General features: G+C 41.7%; 1 protein-coding gene across 1 annotated transcript in view; it reads left to right on the forward strand.

Moving 5' to 3' along the window:
• The first annotated feature begins 2,369 nt into the window (after nucleotides 1–2,369).
• The window catches only part of ppargc1b (peroxisome proliferator-activated receptor gamma, coactivator 1 beta), a 97,829-nt gene continuing 81,680 nt past the window's right edge, over nucleotides 2,370–18,518 (forward strand). Inside the window, exon 1 of the mRNA XM_061048559.1 lies at nucleotides 2,370–2,489. Within this exon, the coding sequence (XP_060904542.1) occupies nucleotides 2,409–2,489 (81 nt within the window). The 5' untranslated portion in view covers nucleotides 2,370–2,408. The remainder of the gene's footprint in view (nucleotides 2,490–18,518) is intronic.

An 18,518-nucleotide genomic window follows, 5' to 3' on the forward strand; every position in this document is an offset into this window, starting at 1 on the left:
ACATGCACACTCGCACACACATGCACAGACGTACACGCACACACATACACACACACACACACACATACACACACATGCGCGCGCACATACACACACACACACACACACACACACACACACTCACACACACACACACACACTCACACACACACACACTCACACACACTGTATTAAGGTCAGTGCTGTCAGACAGGCTTTTGAAAGACAGCCAGAGCTCTGTTATGACCATCACCTGCCACAGACTGTTAACCTTTTCTGACCAACACACACACACACACACACACACACACACACACACACACACACACACACACACGCACACACACGCACGCACGCACGCACACACACACACACACACACACACACACACACACACACACACACACACACACACACACAACTGACATACACACAGCCAGGGAGCCGTGCTGCAATGCAGTGATAACATTACAATAACTATTTCCAGGGTGTGTGTCTCAATGCTTGATTTCCCCCCTTTGGACTTTATCACTTAAAGAGTCATAAAAACTTTTGTTACCACTTACAGTTAGGATGCAATCATGTCAATGTTTTGGTGAACATGTAATATTATGCCCTTAACATTTGGATTCATTTGAAAAACGATTAGAAATATGTCGAATGAATGAAACACCAAACACTAGTCAGATACATTTACATCCTACTTTCAGATTTGTGTTGTCCTGACCTATCAATATTTTGTTGTTGACACAAAACTGCTTACTCATGAATCATATGCATTCTTATACACTGCATGACTCACATGCATGATCGTGCCCAATCATTGGCCCTCTTGTATAGCATACGTGCAAATATGATATATATATATATAATATGATATGTAATAATATATATAATATGAAGTGTTTTCATGACAATGACAAACAGCCAGCAGCAAACAAATACAAAAAAAGCAGTGGCAACACATCGCAGCTGCTGAAGCTTCATGGTGAGTTTGAATTAAGTTTAGTTTAAAAAATTATATATTTTTTAAATCTGCCCTTTAATTTATAGATTTTAGAAAAGCATCTTGGTCGACTGTACAGGCAATGAATCAGGAGGACAGTGATGTCCCCCACTGGTTTCTGAAGAGGAGTTATGTTGCCCAATGATGGCGGTTGCCATATTGGAGATGCTGACTCTACATAACCGTCAATCAGTCAGGCAAAGAGGTTGAACGAAGGTGGGCATTAAGCCTCCTGGAAAACAACTACAATGCATTCTCCTATCAGTCAAATCAGCCTTTCCCCTAATTATGCAAAACTCTTACAGTAGAGTCATAAAAACAAAACAACGAGTTTTTAAATGTTCACTGCTTATTATGTTTTTAGGGATAGAGAAATGAGCTATAGAGACCAAAACCATTTTTGTACCAGGCTGTAAACATTTGCATGGCACCTAATGGGGATAACTTGAAGCCAGTCTCTAGTGGACACTTGAGGAATTGCATGTCTTTGCGCTTCAGCATCGGCTTTATTTTTAAATACTGGAGGTTGATGCTTGGGATGAAGACGACCTACATTGAAACATTAAACTGGAGGAAGACATGAGAAAATAAAAATAAAATACATGAATGAATAGATGAACATATAATTGAACAAACAAATGCATACTGTAGATTTAGTGCACAAGTGTTGAGACTATAATTTGTAAAGAGAATCTGTAGTTACAGTGGCATCAGCTGCTGTCAACGTCTAAATGACTGACAGTTTTGTAGTTGCCCAGCAACAGCAGCAGAGAGTTTCCAACACTCATGTCTGCTCCTCAGAAACAAAAGCAGAGTGGTAAAACATGGATTTTTTTTCTTCAAATAAGTGCACCCTGAATGATGACAGCTTCTGTGCTTGTGATGATGACTAAAGTTAATTAGAAGAAGAAAAAAACACAGAGAACTTGAGAACAAGATCTGTGTCGGTTTCTTTGCTGATGTGTCATTCTCCATCATAAGAGCTGCACATGTGGAGGTTTATTAACAGTAAATTGATTACCAATAATCTTCATGTGCAGTAAAGAGACCATGACCAAGCATGTTAATGTGAACCATGAATATGATATTATGTAGGAAAATATGCTTGATTGCATTATGTGCCCAAATAGGACCACAAAATGAATTGCCAAAGACAAATGATTGTGAATTCTCCAGTGACAGTTTCTGTAATTGGATTGCAATGAAATAAATTAATCTTAGTTTTATTGAGGGTCCCCCAGGAGCAACTGTTTTGACCCCTGGAGGTCCTCAGACCCCACTTTGAAGAACCGCATGTCTTTAATGTCTTGATTTGTTTCTGTGTGTAAACAGATGCGCCCCCTGCAGGCAGCGTTCCCCCACTGCTCCTCCTCCTCCTTCTATACTCCGCTCTCTGACTCCACGGCTCCTCATTCACTAGAAGATGGCGGACTGCGCTCCACTATTAGATGAGGAACTCTCGTCCTTTGTCTTCAATTACCTGACAGAAAATTCCGGCAGCCAGGTAAGACCTTGGCCTCTCTGGACGCACCGGTCTTCGGGCTTTCCACACCGGGGCGCGTTTTTGCACGTCGCCGGTCGTGGCGCGCGCTACGCCCGCTTGATGCGAGGCTTGTACCCGGCTTGTCAGCAGCATCTCCCTGGTTCAGAGCGAGCCGGTGCCTCGGTCTGAGTGCGTGTGTATGTGTGTGAATGTCTTGACGTCTGGCTTTCACGTGTTTTTTTGGAGGAAATGTCATCAGCCATGCTCAATGAGGAATATGCCGGATTAAAACGAATGTATATTTCTGTGTCGGTGCTGGAAGAGGCGAGCAGCCGGTGTGTTGCTGCTCGGGGATGATTATTTGGTATGCAGGGGGGCGCTTTGGAAACTTTTGACGCATTCTTGAGGGAAGTTTTAATTTCAGTGCCGGAGACTTGGACACGTGGTGCGCCTCTGAACGCATGGATTTAGCCGGATGACTATTATGATATTTGACATAATGATACTAATCCACCGGTTTCAGGACTGCTTGGTTTTAATTTTGTGCAGAGAAAAGTCAAGATTCTGTCTTTTATTCGCGACTGTGCCGGCTGGTTGGATGTTATGTCTTATTTATATTCCTCGAATATTGAAAGCGAGTGTTTCATAAAGTTGTGGAAGCGGTGCAAAACACCAACGCCGTGTAGTGAATTTTATCCACTCTTCTTTAAGCTGCTTGCCCCAGCACCATGAGCTTCACTGGGGATCGTTGTGCTGGGTATCAGGAAGGCTGTGCGCTTCTAAGTTGAGCAACTCCCAACGATTATTCCAATTATCTCTGCAGAACTGGATGTTAATCGTTTTATATTCATGGAGGCAATGAGGTTGAATAAAGCCTCTGTGCAACATCCAACTGAGAAAGTTGGTGCGTTTTACACGTTTTCGTAACCGTTTGCGTAATCGTTCGTTCGCCAACGATTACAAAACATTTGAGTGGTTCGCCTGACTCTATGCCTTGCAGAGTGAGACACAATAGATACATTGGCTGTGTGTCTGAAGCAGATATGTAGTACTGTTTTTCAGTAACCCATGGTGTTGCAGGGAAGTATTTTTGCACAGAATTCCATGGAAGCTTCAAGCCGCCAAACTGTTTAAGGAAATCTCTGCAATCCTGGGATTTCTTAATTATTGGCATGATGCACAACACCTACAACATTGCAAATGCTAGACATGGAAGACTGGCACCTTTAATTCACATCGGCACTCAGTCAAAACACCGTGCATCACTTATTAAAGAAATATGTGAACTTTTACAACTGGATCTTCTGCTAATCCCAGAATAATCTCCTTTCCAAGTACACCGCGGAGGGCGGTAGCGAGTGGTGTTACCAATTATAGAAGTTGAGTTTTTAATCAAAATAAAGTGATGTTTTGCACACTAAATGCATGCCGAATTTTTATGGGATAAATATTTAGCAGCATGAGCTCCTATGCTGTGTTCAGTGACATGCATTTTGTTGTTTACATGTAACGTTATAGTAATTTGGCAAATTCCCAATGCGGGTTTGGTGAATTCCCACACGACAGGTCGGGAAGCTATCAGGTCTAATCTTCATCGCCCTCCTGGCTTCCCAAATACGCATGGGTCATTATCGTGCACGTAAACCCACATCATGATCCCCCCCCCCCCCCCCCCCCTTCTCTTTACTGCATCACAGCGTGACGTAAGATTGCAGCGTGGTGATGGTTTGTGCTTTGAATGCACGGTCATCTGAGGGTGTGACGAAAGCGGGTAGGTGGTATGTGTGTAAGTGTGTGTGTGTGTGTGTATTGTAAGTGTGGATAGTTGGGGGCATCTGTCACAGCTGATTGGCAGCTTAAGCAGGTTAATTCAGTGTGTGGTGGGATCCACGGAGACTGTGGGCTATTTATAACGTGCAGCAGTGACTTGTGCTTCCACACACCACATCTTCAGTACACACACAGATGGATGTTTCTTGGAGGTTATGAGAAAAATAGCACCCCACGTGCCACAGAATGCACCAAAACATGGATATTGACATTTTGCATCATGTCCTATGATCACAGACCTTCGTATTCGGTTCTCAATGTGTAAGACGACACATTGAGGTAGGACAGGCCCCATTCAAATGTCACATCATCATCATACCTTCTTATTGCATGTAAGAAATATCATTTGGTGCAGACTTACAGCCCCTCCTTATTAAAGATGGCTTCTTATTGTCAAAAACCATTTGCCTGATGACCATATCACACTGAAATATTGCACATGAATCAAGTCATCCTCTCCTTTGCCCCCGCATGGATGTTCTTGTAAAAAAAAAAGACAGATTTTTGCAGAAGTTGCTCTTCAACTAATCATAATATTTGGAATCCTGTCAGTCAAAAAAAAAATCACATTTTAGTTTTCTATTTCATGCATATTTCAAATTGTATTGACATGATTCCAAAAATGTTAGGTTTTCTTCTTAGACATGAGATGTTGAATTCTTCTTGTGCAGCAGTTAAATAAAATATTAACATGTGATGAAATGAATCAGCCATAAAAACCTTTAATAGGAGTGTAAAACTCTGTGTAAACATTATATAGCTTGAGAAAAAAAAAAGAATAAGGCTACTGTCAGACAGTAAGCAAGACAGTGATTTTAACCAAAGCTCCAATAAGGTAAACAATAGTAAAACATGGATGAATTCCTATAGTGGCATGCATTCTGTTGGCTTTGCTGCAAAAGCTTTCCTTTTTCTTGGACATACAGTGCTGTATTGCTGCAAAGTCCTTGAGGGACACACAGAGAAACAGCTTGAGTAGAAAGAAGGGGGAAATAAAAATTAAATTGCACATTAGCACAGCTTAACTTCTTTCTTCTTGTGTAATCTGATAAGGTTATCTATTCTACAAGCCTGGCATTAATATGTTAATATTTACTCAGGGTTATTAGGACTACCCGGTGGTTTGCTCTCTCTCTCTCTCTCTCTCTCTCTCTCTCTCTCTCTCTGCCTATGCTGCCCGCCCCTGCCGGCTGGTTATTGTAATACTACTCTATCCTCGTGACTGGGGTTACAGAACAGGGCTACTGCAGTCATGTGAGTTGTAGTGGAAGGGAGGGAGGGAGGGAGAGAGGGAGGCGTTACCGGTGACGTAGAGGAGTGACAGCAGACCCTCCCCCCCTCCTCCTCCGCCTTCTTTTGCGAACATGTGACTGCTTCCCCATCCTGCTCTGCCTCCCTCGCTCACTTGATACATAATGTACTCATGCTTACTGTAAGTTCTCTCATTTCCACTGCCTGTCTTTTTTCTTTCTCAAATACATTCTTGAATATATTATTGAATGCTGAGAAGGGACAGGGTATTTACATTCAATTGGATCTGATAATCCTAACCTGTGCTAACCCCATTTTTGAAAGCAAGGCATGTCCTTGTTTGCAAAACTTATCAGGCAACCTTGACCATGTTGCCCAGTTGACTTGTTTTTCTGACATTGTAGTTTGAGTTTTTGTTACCCTTTCTTAGTTAGAAAAGAGTCTTTAGAATTTCTCCTTTCAGAGAGCTATAAGCAATATGCTAACTTGGATTAAATGATTGCATATTTAATGTTTTTAAGTGATTGGTTATGATCTCTGTTTTGAAGCTACCTTCCTTCCTTTTAAGTGAACAGCCTTGTACAAGTTCATCGACCGCAGGCTCATTGGTCGACTGCTGCATCACTCTGTCTCCTAAAACTAACCTGTGGTTTTCAAATGAGTGCGTCATCAGTGTGTCCTATTTGTGTAGCTCTTACACACACACACACACACACACACACACACACACACACACACACACACACACACACACACACACACACACCATATACTACTGATCTCCCACATGCTAAATCAAAGGTACACTTAAGTTTTATGATGCTAAATTGCATCTTACTGAGATAATAGTCAATATATCAAAGATTAAGAGGCCCTATGAAGCCATACTAAAAGATTTTTTTTATCTATTATCAAGTTCAAAGTAAATCATTGGTGAAACAAATCTTCCAGTCTGTTTATTGGTGATTTGGCAGTTGGCAGGAAGTGCTGTTGTTGCATAATGAAAAAGTAGAAGATCTGATGAAGTTGACTTGCAGGTTACTATTATGCCTTAAGTGGTTATCTTGAACAATGGCTTGAAAAGATGATCTTTACATCTCTGCTTTGTCAGCTAACTGGCTAGCAGCCCCATTGAGCAGAGACTCTTGATGACTGTTTTTACCTGACACTGCCTGCTGCTACAGACATGCTACATGTACACTAATTGCAAACAGAAGGAAACCAAGTCTTTGTTAAGTCTGATCGTTACATAATCTGCTGCCGGATGTTCTTAGAGCTGCAGCCCTCTACATACCATACCTTACCATTGGAGGCCTTGACCATAAAACAGATTTTTTGAGTTTAAAGACAATTTAAAAAAGCCTCCATCTCTGTGACTGGAAATGTCAGAAGCTTGTTTTTGTGTGCAGTTTGTCTCCCAGACTTATTTCAGTGCTAATCATTGACCGGGTGTCGAGGGCCGGTCTGGGTCCGTCAAGGGGATTGACTCTGGGAAGATCAGGCAGACTTAACGTCACTCAGCACATCCTGCTGTAACAGGACACAACCAGCCATAGGGCATATGTTAGTAAAATATTAGCTGCAGCCTTCGGGAGTTGAGCAACCTCACTCCTAATGAGAGAGTCACATGCAAGTTCAAGTCCAGGGAGAAAATGTGGAATATCCCACATGTCATACAAAAATAAAATATTTACCCTAGAAAGCTATAATGAAAAAATGTTCACATCAATAAGATACACAAGCTTGGAAATAACTCATTTTGCAAATTTTATTTTGAAGTTCTGTTAAGGAATGGAGGTCAAATGTCAAGTAAAAATAGTTGCAAAAGTTTCCCCTCAGGGGGCTTTACATACAGTATGTACGTAAGTGCATTCAAGTTATCTTCCTCCACTATTCTGCTCAAAAAAAGGGTTGTTAGCATTTAGAGAAAAGTCCAATTGTAGTATGAAAAGTACCATTTCATTTGTAGAGCTACATAGACTTCAAATACTTTTGAGGGGTGCGTTCAAATTAACCACAAAAAGTTCTCTCCATGGCTGAGAGAGTAACGCGATATGTGCCTGAAGTTTATTACTAATTGAAAAGTTCTGTCCAAGAACATTTTGTTCCCGGGCAACAACAAATAGCTTCCGTGTTGGCCCTCATCTTACCCCCAGGATGCACGCTATTATCAAGTGGACTCATCAAGACGAAACTAAAGAAAGTGTTTAAAACGTTAATTGCATCTCTGAAGCGATGCCTACACGTTCCAAATGGAAAACATAATAAAGCTTAAAGCCATTACTGTGCTGCTGTGTAGCCCTATAGAGCCTCGTACTGTCAGTCAGCACATTATCCTATAACCAGGATGCCTCCTACGCAGCCAGCAGGCGCTCAACTCTCAGCCTCGGCTGTCAGATGATCCTATCGGAAGTCACACACTCCCTTACTGACCACATTAAAGTCGGGATATTAACCAGCCCTAAAATGCATCTATACTTAGTCCGCCTGCAGACAGACATTACTCTCCTGATCTAGGCAAATAAATCCGATTGAAATTGGACAGTGACAGTAGAGTGAAGGATCCGGACAGCCAGGTGGGCAGACAGACAGACAGACAGACAGACAGACAGACAGGTGTATAAATAAAAAGGCTTTGAAGTTCCAGCAGAGAGTGATGGATGCAGGTGTTATTGGCAGGGACTGGGTTCTGCACATTGCCAGAGACTGACAGACACTCTCTTTCTGCAGTACTCCATCCTCCTCTGTCCTCTGATTTTGGCTTCTTTTTTTTTCTTTTTTTTTGTTGTGACTGTCCTACATTTTCTTCCAGCCCTTTCTTGTCTTTCATTCCCTCTTTTATCCCAATTTCTGTGTCATCATCCTTCTCCATGTATCTCTTCCTGTCTGTCTTGAGTCGTGATGTGCAGTGCTGCAGTGCAATTTGTTCTGCTTGCTACCTTGCAGTGACTCACCTGTCCCTTCTGTCACTGTGTACTGAAATCACACACACTTTTGCTCGTGAGTGAGCATCACTTGCACCCACTCATGCACATACAGTATAATGTATCGTATGTGTAAATACTGGTGCACATATGCTGCTGACTCAACAAATATACACTACAAAACCAAAGCACTGTAATCGACATAACTTGGATACATACGTTTAGTAACTAACATGTGGTACATAATTAAAATAATAATTAACATAATTAAAAAAAAGTATACATTGACTATTTTCTTTAACACAAGAATCAAACCCCTACTGGATAAAATACCATCCATTCATCAAATAGCAAAATACTAAGATCTATGTACCTCAAATACATACACCATAGAATTTTGACACATTTGGGTCACTGCCATATCTAAAGGTTGGGGGTGAAAACTATAGACTGTATATACATGGACGGAGTCTCAGTGACGTCATCTGCTGGTTTCTGAAGCGGCCTTTTGAAGCCCATTGATGGCGGACTTTTGAAGCCCATCTCCATATTTGAAATGCTGTCTCAAACGTACTTTCGGTCAACCTAGTTACAGACAAAGGGGTTGACCTGAGGTGGGCCTAAAGCTTCTTGAGAAACGGCTACAATGTCCCGCCTGTCAGTCAGATCAGCCACGCCCCTTAATTATGAAAAACTTTTAACCCCAAAAAAAATCACTGGACACAGGAGGTTGCCGATAGGTGGAAACAGGCTGAACGTAGGGAGGTTTCACTTAAGGCATGGGCATAGGCCAAAGAAAGGACAGAGTGTTCCCTTTTCCACAGTCGGAGGGAGTGAGATATTGAAGTGCATGACATATTGTTTTCGAGATACAGTGAGCAGTGGGACGACGTTTGTGGCGGTGTTAGATTTACAGCTTACATGTTGTTTTATTGCATTTTCTCTGCGCCAAGATGAATGGTGAAGTGTTAAATCGATGAAACAGATACAGACTCACCCTGTGATTGCTGCTAAATTGACTGTGGCCCGGGTGATGTTTCCTTCAGTTGTGGTTACTGTGGTGCTGCAATGAGGTGCCAAGTGGGTATCTGTGACTGTGCATGTGTGCAAGACAGTTGTTAGTACGAATTTTCATGAAATTCATTCATCTTGGTAACTTTGTGAAATGTACTATTCAAGTCTGTCTACCACCTGTTAGCACTCCTACCTTTGGGTGTCTGAAGCTGTAACCTTATATGGGCGAAACACCTAAATTGTAGCAGATCTTTATTTATGTATGAGCCAACCATATGTTGTCAACAACTGTTTGCTAGACAAAGAGTCTACATCTGTTACGTATACAAATCAGTGTCATGTCATCTTTATTGTTTTATAGTGATGTACCCAAATAGAAAGGAATTTGTGGGTTCCTTTTAACAGGATATAAGCAGCACTGTGAACACTGTTACCTTGTCAGCGATTTGTAAGCGTGCATGTTTGGTGAAGTTGTCTGACCTCGGCCGATTAAATGGCGTTATAATCTACAGTCTGTTTTTCACGATTTCTTCATTGGATTTATACAGCAGAAACAACCCCCACATGTATGTTGATGTGTGATTTTTATCCTCGTCATATGTGTGTTTGTGTGCGTCACAATGGGCTCTGGGAATATGGCTGCTTCCTCCTATAAATCCCTCGGAGGTTCATCGTGCATCCGGCTTGGATGTTGACACCTCCCTCAAGGGCCCTTTGTGTGTGTGGGCCTCTAAACCCGGACCATACACTGCATGTATGTTTCCCATGATATACTGCAGTGTGCTGTTGCTAGCTAAAATGCTAGCAGAGAGGCAGGTGAGGGGTCTCTTAATAATTAATTGTGTGGTGACTCGTCAGCTGCTCACTCAGGCCTGCCTGGCAGCAGAGGCTCCGACTACACACACACACACACACACACACACACACACACACACACACACACACACACACTCACACTCACACTCACACTCACATTAGAGGCTGAATGATTTCTGGATTACACAAGAATGATTTTCTCACTCAGAATCGAGATTGCAGTTATCTCTCCCTGTGCTCAGAGGAAACCAATTTTCATAAAAAAATAGTTCCTCTGTAATCTGATCTTTTCTGGTGTGCTGATGTCATGCATAAGACTCCTGTCATTAATGTGAGTGCATGCAGTTGCCATTAAAATCTCCTTAATAGCAGTTTTTTTATAGCTTTTTTTCCCTTTATCACTGCCTGAGATATCAGGTTGATTTATCAGCCTGCGTCGTGTTGCAACGTCATGGCACGGAAATGCTCTGCAAAAACCAGGTTCTGCAGTGTTAACTATACAACAGATTTCCTGCAATATTAACAACTAAAGAATCTGTCTCTGTATTGTTAACAATGTAGTCATGCAAAAGTATCCAAATATAGAGGTTCAGTTCAATATACTGTGGTTCATTATGATCTTGTAAGCAATGCGATCAATTGCAATTACTGAGATTTATTTTCAGAAAACTGTCACCATATAGGAAAACAAAAAAAAGTCTTTGTCCATAAACATGCATGCCAAGCAAAGCAATAAAAATGTGCCTGTATAAAAAAAAAAATCAAAATCTGCATGCTGGTCATCAGTAAAATAACTTTACATTTTGAGATTAGACAAAGTTTCACCCACAGGATATCACTGTTCTAAAGCTTATCTAATTGATTTTAGCCCGACTGAGAGAAACTTCCTTTTAAGCTTTAAGTGCTGTAACTGTGGAATTTATGGGAAAATGAGTCTGAACATGTACTTTTCTCTCATTGCGTCTTGATATTTTTTCTACACATGTGAATTGTTTCATTTTCAACAGATGAGGATATTCAGTTTGTAACATACATGATATATTGCAGTCACCGTCATGTCATTTATTGAAGCAACTTAAGAGCTATGTAGAGCTCTGGATACGACGCACAAATATCTCTGCTAATACAAATACGGCCGGAACGATTTCATCGAGATTGCTCGGCGATATGAAGCAATTTTAAACACGAGTAATTGTGCAGCTCACAGGATAAAGGAACTATATACCCTCCAGATTCATGAAGCACTGAGTGTGAAACATAATCTCTATGAGCAATCCGTTGATTTCTATGGTCATTGTTTGTCATATCCATTTTCTCTTTAATCAGTTTGATCTTTTGTCTCCCCCTATATGGAGCACAGTATGGCTCTGCCGGCAGTGTTAACCTTTAGCCCGGCTCCTAACACAGGGATGAACAGAGGTAGTAAGAGCTTACAGAGCAGCATGGTTCAGGGCCAAACACAGCCACACCATACTTCTTCATTAGACTGGTGTCCAAACACAAGGTTATATCCGGCTACACCTGAGGGTTCTCTTTGGCCTTCCTAAGATGATAATTGTGCAGCCTGGTATACCATCACAAAACCTACCATGGTTTAACTTTTAGTCAAGCTATTTTAAATCTGAACTCAAGGAGCTCATGATTTTATAACTTTTTAGTCTCAAATATGAAAAGTTAAAGAGTAATCTGACCTTAACTCCTCGGAGTATCTCAGTGAAATAAATGCCTACAGGCAAAGGGAACATGAATGGTCAGAGGTCACAGTGTAAGCCCAAGAAACTGCTCTCAGATCAGGACACGGACAGGGCAGGTCTTTGTAGATTGAGAACTGCTCTAGAATCTCTAATTCCAGTTTACGTCATATCTTGCGGTCTTGCATGCACTCTTGCAGGGTTTTTTTTTTTTTTTTTTTTCAAACAGTGCTCCTTCCCCCTGAGGTAGAGCAGCAGAGTCGCACTCAACCGTGCAGAGAGACCAACACGCACATTGCATGGCTTCATTGCGTGTTTTACACCGGGATGCAGCGAGAACAGAAATTGTTGGAAGAAACGAGGAGAAGAAGACACCAGAGACACCAGTGAGGGAGATACTGATTACGTATTCCACATCTTCCTTTTGCTTTCTTGATTAATATGAAAATCTATTCAGTTCGTCCCCCATGTTCCCGGTCGTTGCTGTTCCCACCGCGACTCAAACCAGAGAGGGATCTGAGGATGTAGATTTTCTCCTTTTCGCCACTCTCTCCAGGCTGTGTAGTTAAAGATGATATACTTTACAGTCAGAGCTGTGATCACTGTTATCACCTTTCATCACATTTTCATTCTCTTTCTTATCTTTATGGTGCATACAGACACTCGGCAGACCTTTTTATGTGAAGTTTTAATTTTCTTATTTACGGTAAAAATCAACATTTACATCATTTAACCTTCAGGACACGCTGGTGCTGATTGTGTGCATGTTGTTTGCGGAATTGACTGCTACTGCTGCTGCCTAACACACAACTTTTTAATTTATTTTCCCACCTTTACCAGAATGTTGTATGTTGTCCAAGAGCTCCAGACCCTCAGGGGAGCATTATACCAGAATACTGACTGATTGGTGTCATGTAAAAGTAATTACAGGGTGTTTGAGGTATCAAGATGAATTGTCAACAAGAGTAAGGTCACATGGGTTCCTCCTTACATGATGATTTCCCTAAATCTTTCCTTGTAAGTCAACATGGTTCGGTTGCTGGGCTGCTGCTTGAAAGTCATTGAGTCCAGTCATGAGTGGAGGAAACCCTGACTCTCTTTACAGCCCATTTGCGCAGCATCATTGTAAACAAAGCAATGACCGGGTATCAGCATGTCATTAAATTTAACACAACAAGTTTCAGGAAGACTAAGAGCCGTCTGTATTCATCCATCACAAGGTGTTTTTCCTAGCAGCAGCCAGATTATCTGCAGAGGTCTCCTTCTTTCCAAAACAGAAATAACTTATAAAACCTAATCCATAAAAGTCAGTGTTCTTTTGAAGTTTTCTTCTACTGAAACCAGAGGTCATAAGAAGCTACATGAGCTGCTGCTTGTTTCTTACTATGTTCACACTTTGGATTTCATTTAAATTGACTTATTTTCTATTTTAATCTTTTAATTGATATCCAAAGAACAAAGTTAAATGATTCATTTCTCCCATAGAAAACTCTTTCAGAAAAAAAGGGACCCTTGAAGTTGAAAACATGGAGCTCATGTAGGCGCATTAAAAGAGTTTTTCGTTTGGCGCTAAAGTGAAAAAAGACGGGCCGAATAGAAGCGAAACCTTTTATCAAACGGCCAGATCTAATTCAACAGACATAATTCAGGCATGGATGCAGCTGGAAGTAGTTGTCTTACAATGAACACGCTTTGGATGTGGTTGTGCTTTGTCTTTGTTCAACTCAGGACAGAAGGATCAACATGTATTGACTGTGCCTATTGTGTACATTATCTTGAGTTTTTACCTGAAAGGGGGTCGATGGAGTGGCCCGGTGTTGTATTACCCATTCTTCTTTGCATATAGGATGACACACAGAGGCTCGGAATGAGTGTGCGTTTATATTTCATGGGCTTGCTGCAGATGGTTGATGGATGAGTATACATCCTGTATCTGAATTACTCTTCACGACGTCTCCAGCTTTTTCTTTTTATCCGAGCACATGTGTTGACGTTTGCATGCATGTGCAAATGCGTGTGTGTGTGTGTGTGTGTGTGTGTGTGTGTGTGTGTGTCACCCGTCCTTAGCTAACCTTTACTGGTAAATTTGTATTCATCACAGGAACCCTGTTGCTGTATTGATAGTGTCAACATGAGCGTGGGGCTGTTTGTCATTCTATGCACATTCACACACACACACATACACACACACACCCAAACACATGGCAGTTTTGTAGAACACCTGAGGGAGATAGGACAGAGGTTGAAGAAGAGGGAATCCAATCTCACCCAGCAGCAGCTAAGGGCTTTAGTAGGGAGGTATGCGGAGACCCAACAGCGAGCTGGCTGCCCTATTTCTTTCAAGCTCTCCTCCTCGATTACCTGATTTATCACGGGGTGCAGCCGCCAGGGAAATGTCTTATTTTAAAACAGAAAAGAGCGTGCGGAGAGGGCTGTGTCTCTTTAAAAAAAAAAAAAAAAAATTCAAAATAAGAAAATCTCACGAGATGACAGGAGATGCTGATACCAAAAGCGACATGTCAGAGCTTCACAGAGCCCGCTGTTAGCCAGCCACTCCACATGTGTACAAGAAGTGGCATGTGATGCATGTAAGGTAGTGGAGGCGGGGCGGGGCTGGATGTTGGGGATCTTGGGATCGCAGAGCTTATAACTGCAGTGATTGCTTCTGTTTTAGAGGGAATTACACAACCATACTCCGACCATGGAATGGATTTAAAAGCTAGCGACAACATGTTAAAGGCTCCAGATGCAACGTAATTAGCATCAAAGTTGTGTTTCATTCATTTGAAGTCAACTTGTAATAGTCCTCTGTGTGTCTTAAGATAATATCTCAGCATCTTGTTTGAGTGTTAAAACAAAGATTTGAATGTTGTTCACGGCTATAAAAAGTGGGATTTGAACTTTTACTTTCCTGTTAAACAGTAGGTCTTGTCGTTTGTCTACCACGGTCGAGAGTACGGACTTTGACACCTTCTGCTGCTGTTAAATTGAGAGTTTGACGCTGAGCAACACTGTAATAAAACTGAGGAGATGAATGGGAGCTGTGCGACAAATGGAGGTGTAAACGCTGTTTGCTGATATTGGTTTGGGCTCCGTCACAGCCCACAGCATATATACTGTAGGTCTCCCTCTTACTCTCTCTCTCTCTCTCTCCTTGACATTTTGCCAGCATTTTGGCTGGGGCTCGCCCCGTCTTATCCCCCAGACAGATCGAGTTGTAAAGATGTCTGGACCGTGGATGGGCAAGCACCCAAACTGCAGAAACACACATCATCACTCCACCGACAACAACAACACTATAGCCTGCTGGACCGGGGAGTTCACACACACAGACACACACAGACACACACACACACACATACTGGTAGTCTGCCAATCGAAATGTATATACCAGTACGTCTTAATCCACCAGTCCAGCAGGATTATCGTATGTGATTACAACGCATGCTGCATGAGGTTAGGGATTACACAGTTCGTCTGTGGGTACTGTAAAAGTTTCTGAACTGTTCCTCTGCAGGGCTTGGAGTAGCCAAACAGCAATGAGACCATGAGCTTGTTTTTACTCTGAAACACCGTCAAATATTCAATCTTACTTTGTGAGTTCTGCTACTTGACCAATGCATGTTTTTTCATGGTGCAAATAGAGGTGGCAGTGCCAGTTATTGAGCTGCAGTAATACCAGTAGAATGAGCCTGTAGTCATAGTAGTAGTAGCACAATTAGTACTTTTTTTTTTTTAGAGCTGCTACATAAACACAACTGTTTCTAAAACTTCTATACCCTGTAACAGTTTCACACATTTTCGGCCTCTACACATTGTCAATCCAGCAAAATGTACGAGGTCTGCTAGACAATCATTCATGAGACCAAAACAAAAACAAAAGTGTATTTTCAGTCTAGCCAAAGCCTAATGCTGTGTTTAGACCAAATTGTTATCACATGTAACCATGGTGACAGTAGTGGGCATGGCAGTACTTTTTTATAGCAGTTGTATACTTTGGATACCACATGTTGTAAAACGATACAATCAACCCTAATTGAAATTCCTGATGGCATCAAAAAGTACTCAAAGCTAAAAAGAAACTACAGATATTCATTCATATCTTTTACCAAAGTGTTGCCAACATATTTGGGGAGTTTAGACAGTGTGCAGCAGTTTGCTAGCAGTTCTAGTACGGTGACAACCCTAATATGGAGTGGCTGTCAGACGTGGTTGTTTTTCAGGTTGTACTGGCATTAGTGTAATTAGAGGTAGTAGTAGTGAAAGTTGTTGTTGTTGTTGTTGTACAGTAGCGGCACAACAAGGTCATAGTAGTAGCAATAATCATCACATGACCGTTGAGCAGGTTTGCCGTTTAAGTAGCTGGAGACACAAACTGTTTATAGTCTCAACACAATGACGGTTGGATTATCTTGCGGGCCTTTCCTTTACTACCGCACCCTCCTCTCTTCTCTGTGCGTCTGTGTGTGTGTTTGAGGATCTCAAGGGCAGCGGTGTAAGTGAGAGAAAAGGTTAAAGGAAATTTCCATGGCATGGTGTTAGGGACATGAAGGTACACTACATACACACACACACACACACACACACACACACACACACACACACACAGATATGCCAGCATTGCATATAGCCTAGGCAACCAGGTGCCAGGGGAAGGCAAGCACAGACTGGTGGAAACATGAACTTTTGCACATAAACACACACACACACACACACACCCTCACACAGTCATTTAGCTAGCAAGAAACAAAGCCATAACATTTACTAGTACGCTATTTGATATGGTTTCATGCAGGACTACACAGACACTAAGTATCTCTCCTCGTCCATTACTCAGCTCTAAAAGTCATTTGTTGTTATTTTTAGCCGTTGTTGCTTCCTCGGATGAAAGGTGCATTAATGTGTGTGTGTGTGTGTGTGTGTGTGTGTGTGTGTGTGCTCCAGCTGGGAGTGTAGTGTTAAAAATAGGTTCCCTTGGCAGAGATGTCCACACTCGTCACTGTCACATCACACACACGTGACCTGTGTGTGACCTCGCAATTAATACATGACCTGTACGAGGGCTTCCGTATCGAAGAAGGGAACCCTGAATCCATCTGCAGGCTGCGATATCAAAAGCGCCTATCACAGGAGGCCGGGCAGTAACTCAGCGACTGCCGACTAATGCAATAATAACTCGCAAGAACTTAATAAATCGCCTTTCTGTGGGTGTCTAAAATGCAATAACCGTGATATTGTGACATATTCTCCTGATAATGCGATGTAATTTCACTGATAATTCATAATGATAAACACATTAGGGTGGAGTCGGCTTGCAGCGATGGGCTCGAGCCGCTCTGCAGGGCTTAGTGATGGAAACTTTAGAGCTGTGTATGTGAGTGTGTGAGTCGTGTTTGTGTGTGTGTGTGTGTGTGTGTGTTTTGGTTGAAGGCAAGCAGCAGGCCTCTACCTGCATGGAGAGTGAGAATATGGGAGAGGTGGGTGAGGCCCTTGATGTCCTTTTTGGGATGCATAATATACAAACACACTGGCACACACATATTTACTGCACACATCCACATGTCATATACAGCTGCGAGCACACGTGTGCACATTCTCCTTGTACAACAAGCGTCCTGATTGTTTCTAACTGGTAACTTTCCACTCTCACATCTCCCTCTCGCCCTGTGTTTGCGTGTGCACTTCTTCTTCGTCGTCTTCTTCTTTTTCTTTCACTTTACATCCCAACATGATTTCTCTCTCTCTCTCTCTGTGTCTCTCTCTCATTCGTCCCCTCGCTCTCTCATTGACCTACTTCCCAAAGGCTGCTCAGGCTTGCGTGACCACAGTGCTCAGTGCTACGGTGATATGGCATTACACACACACACACACACACACACATTGCCACTACTCACACATGTATGCATAAAGCTTACACATACATATTCACAGCTGCACAGATGTAAGGATTCATCGCATGCATGGAAGTGAAGCGTTCTGACCTGCTGCCTCAGTGCTGTGTAATAAAGCAAACACGCAACATCAACAATAACATGCCTGCCTCTTATTGCATCAGTTAATTTAGATAAACATTAATTGCCATTCTTATTTATAATAACGTTAAATCATTTCCGTTATTTTTGAAGCGAAAACATCAAACATTTGCTGGTTGCAGCTTCTCTAACGTATGAAAGTCCTTTTTTTTTTGTCGTATCAGGCTCGGGAAAGTTGTGATGTCATGATTTTCCAATATTTTGTGACTGGTTTGACTCAAAGTTTAAGTTACAAAAATCATTTGAAAAAACACCTTATAATGGATAATTTAAATAATGCTCAGATGCAGCCATAGCGGAAGTTAAAAGCATCATACTCCTAGCAGAGAAGTAGAAAATCCAATAAAAAATGAATTAAATGCACTTCCTTAAATTATGAGTTTAGACAAAATAACAACAAAATTAGATCATTATTATAACAATAATATCCTATTGAAAGAATGAATCTGTTCTTTGTCATCCATTGCAAGCAACAGTTGGTTGCAGCAGCAA

Source organism: Labrus mixtus, chromosome 10 (assembly GCF_963584025.1).
Source record: "Labrus mixtus chromosome 10, fLabMix1.1, whole genome shotgun sequence".
NCBI lineage: Eukaryota > Metazoa > Chordata > Actinopteri > Labriformes > Labridae > Labrus > Labrus mixtus.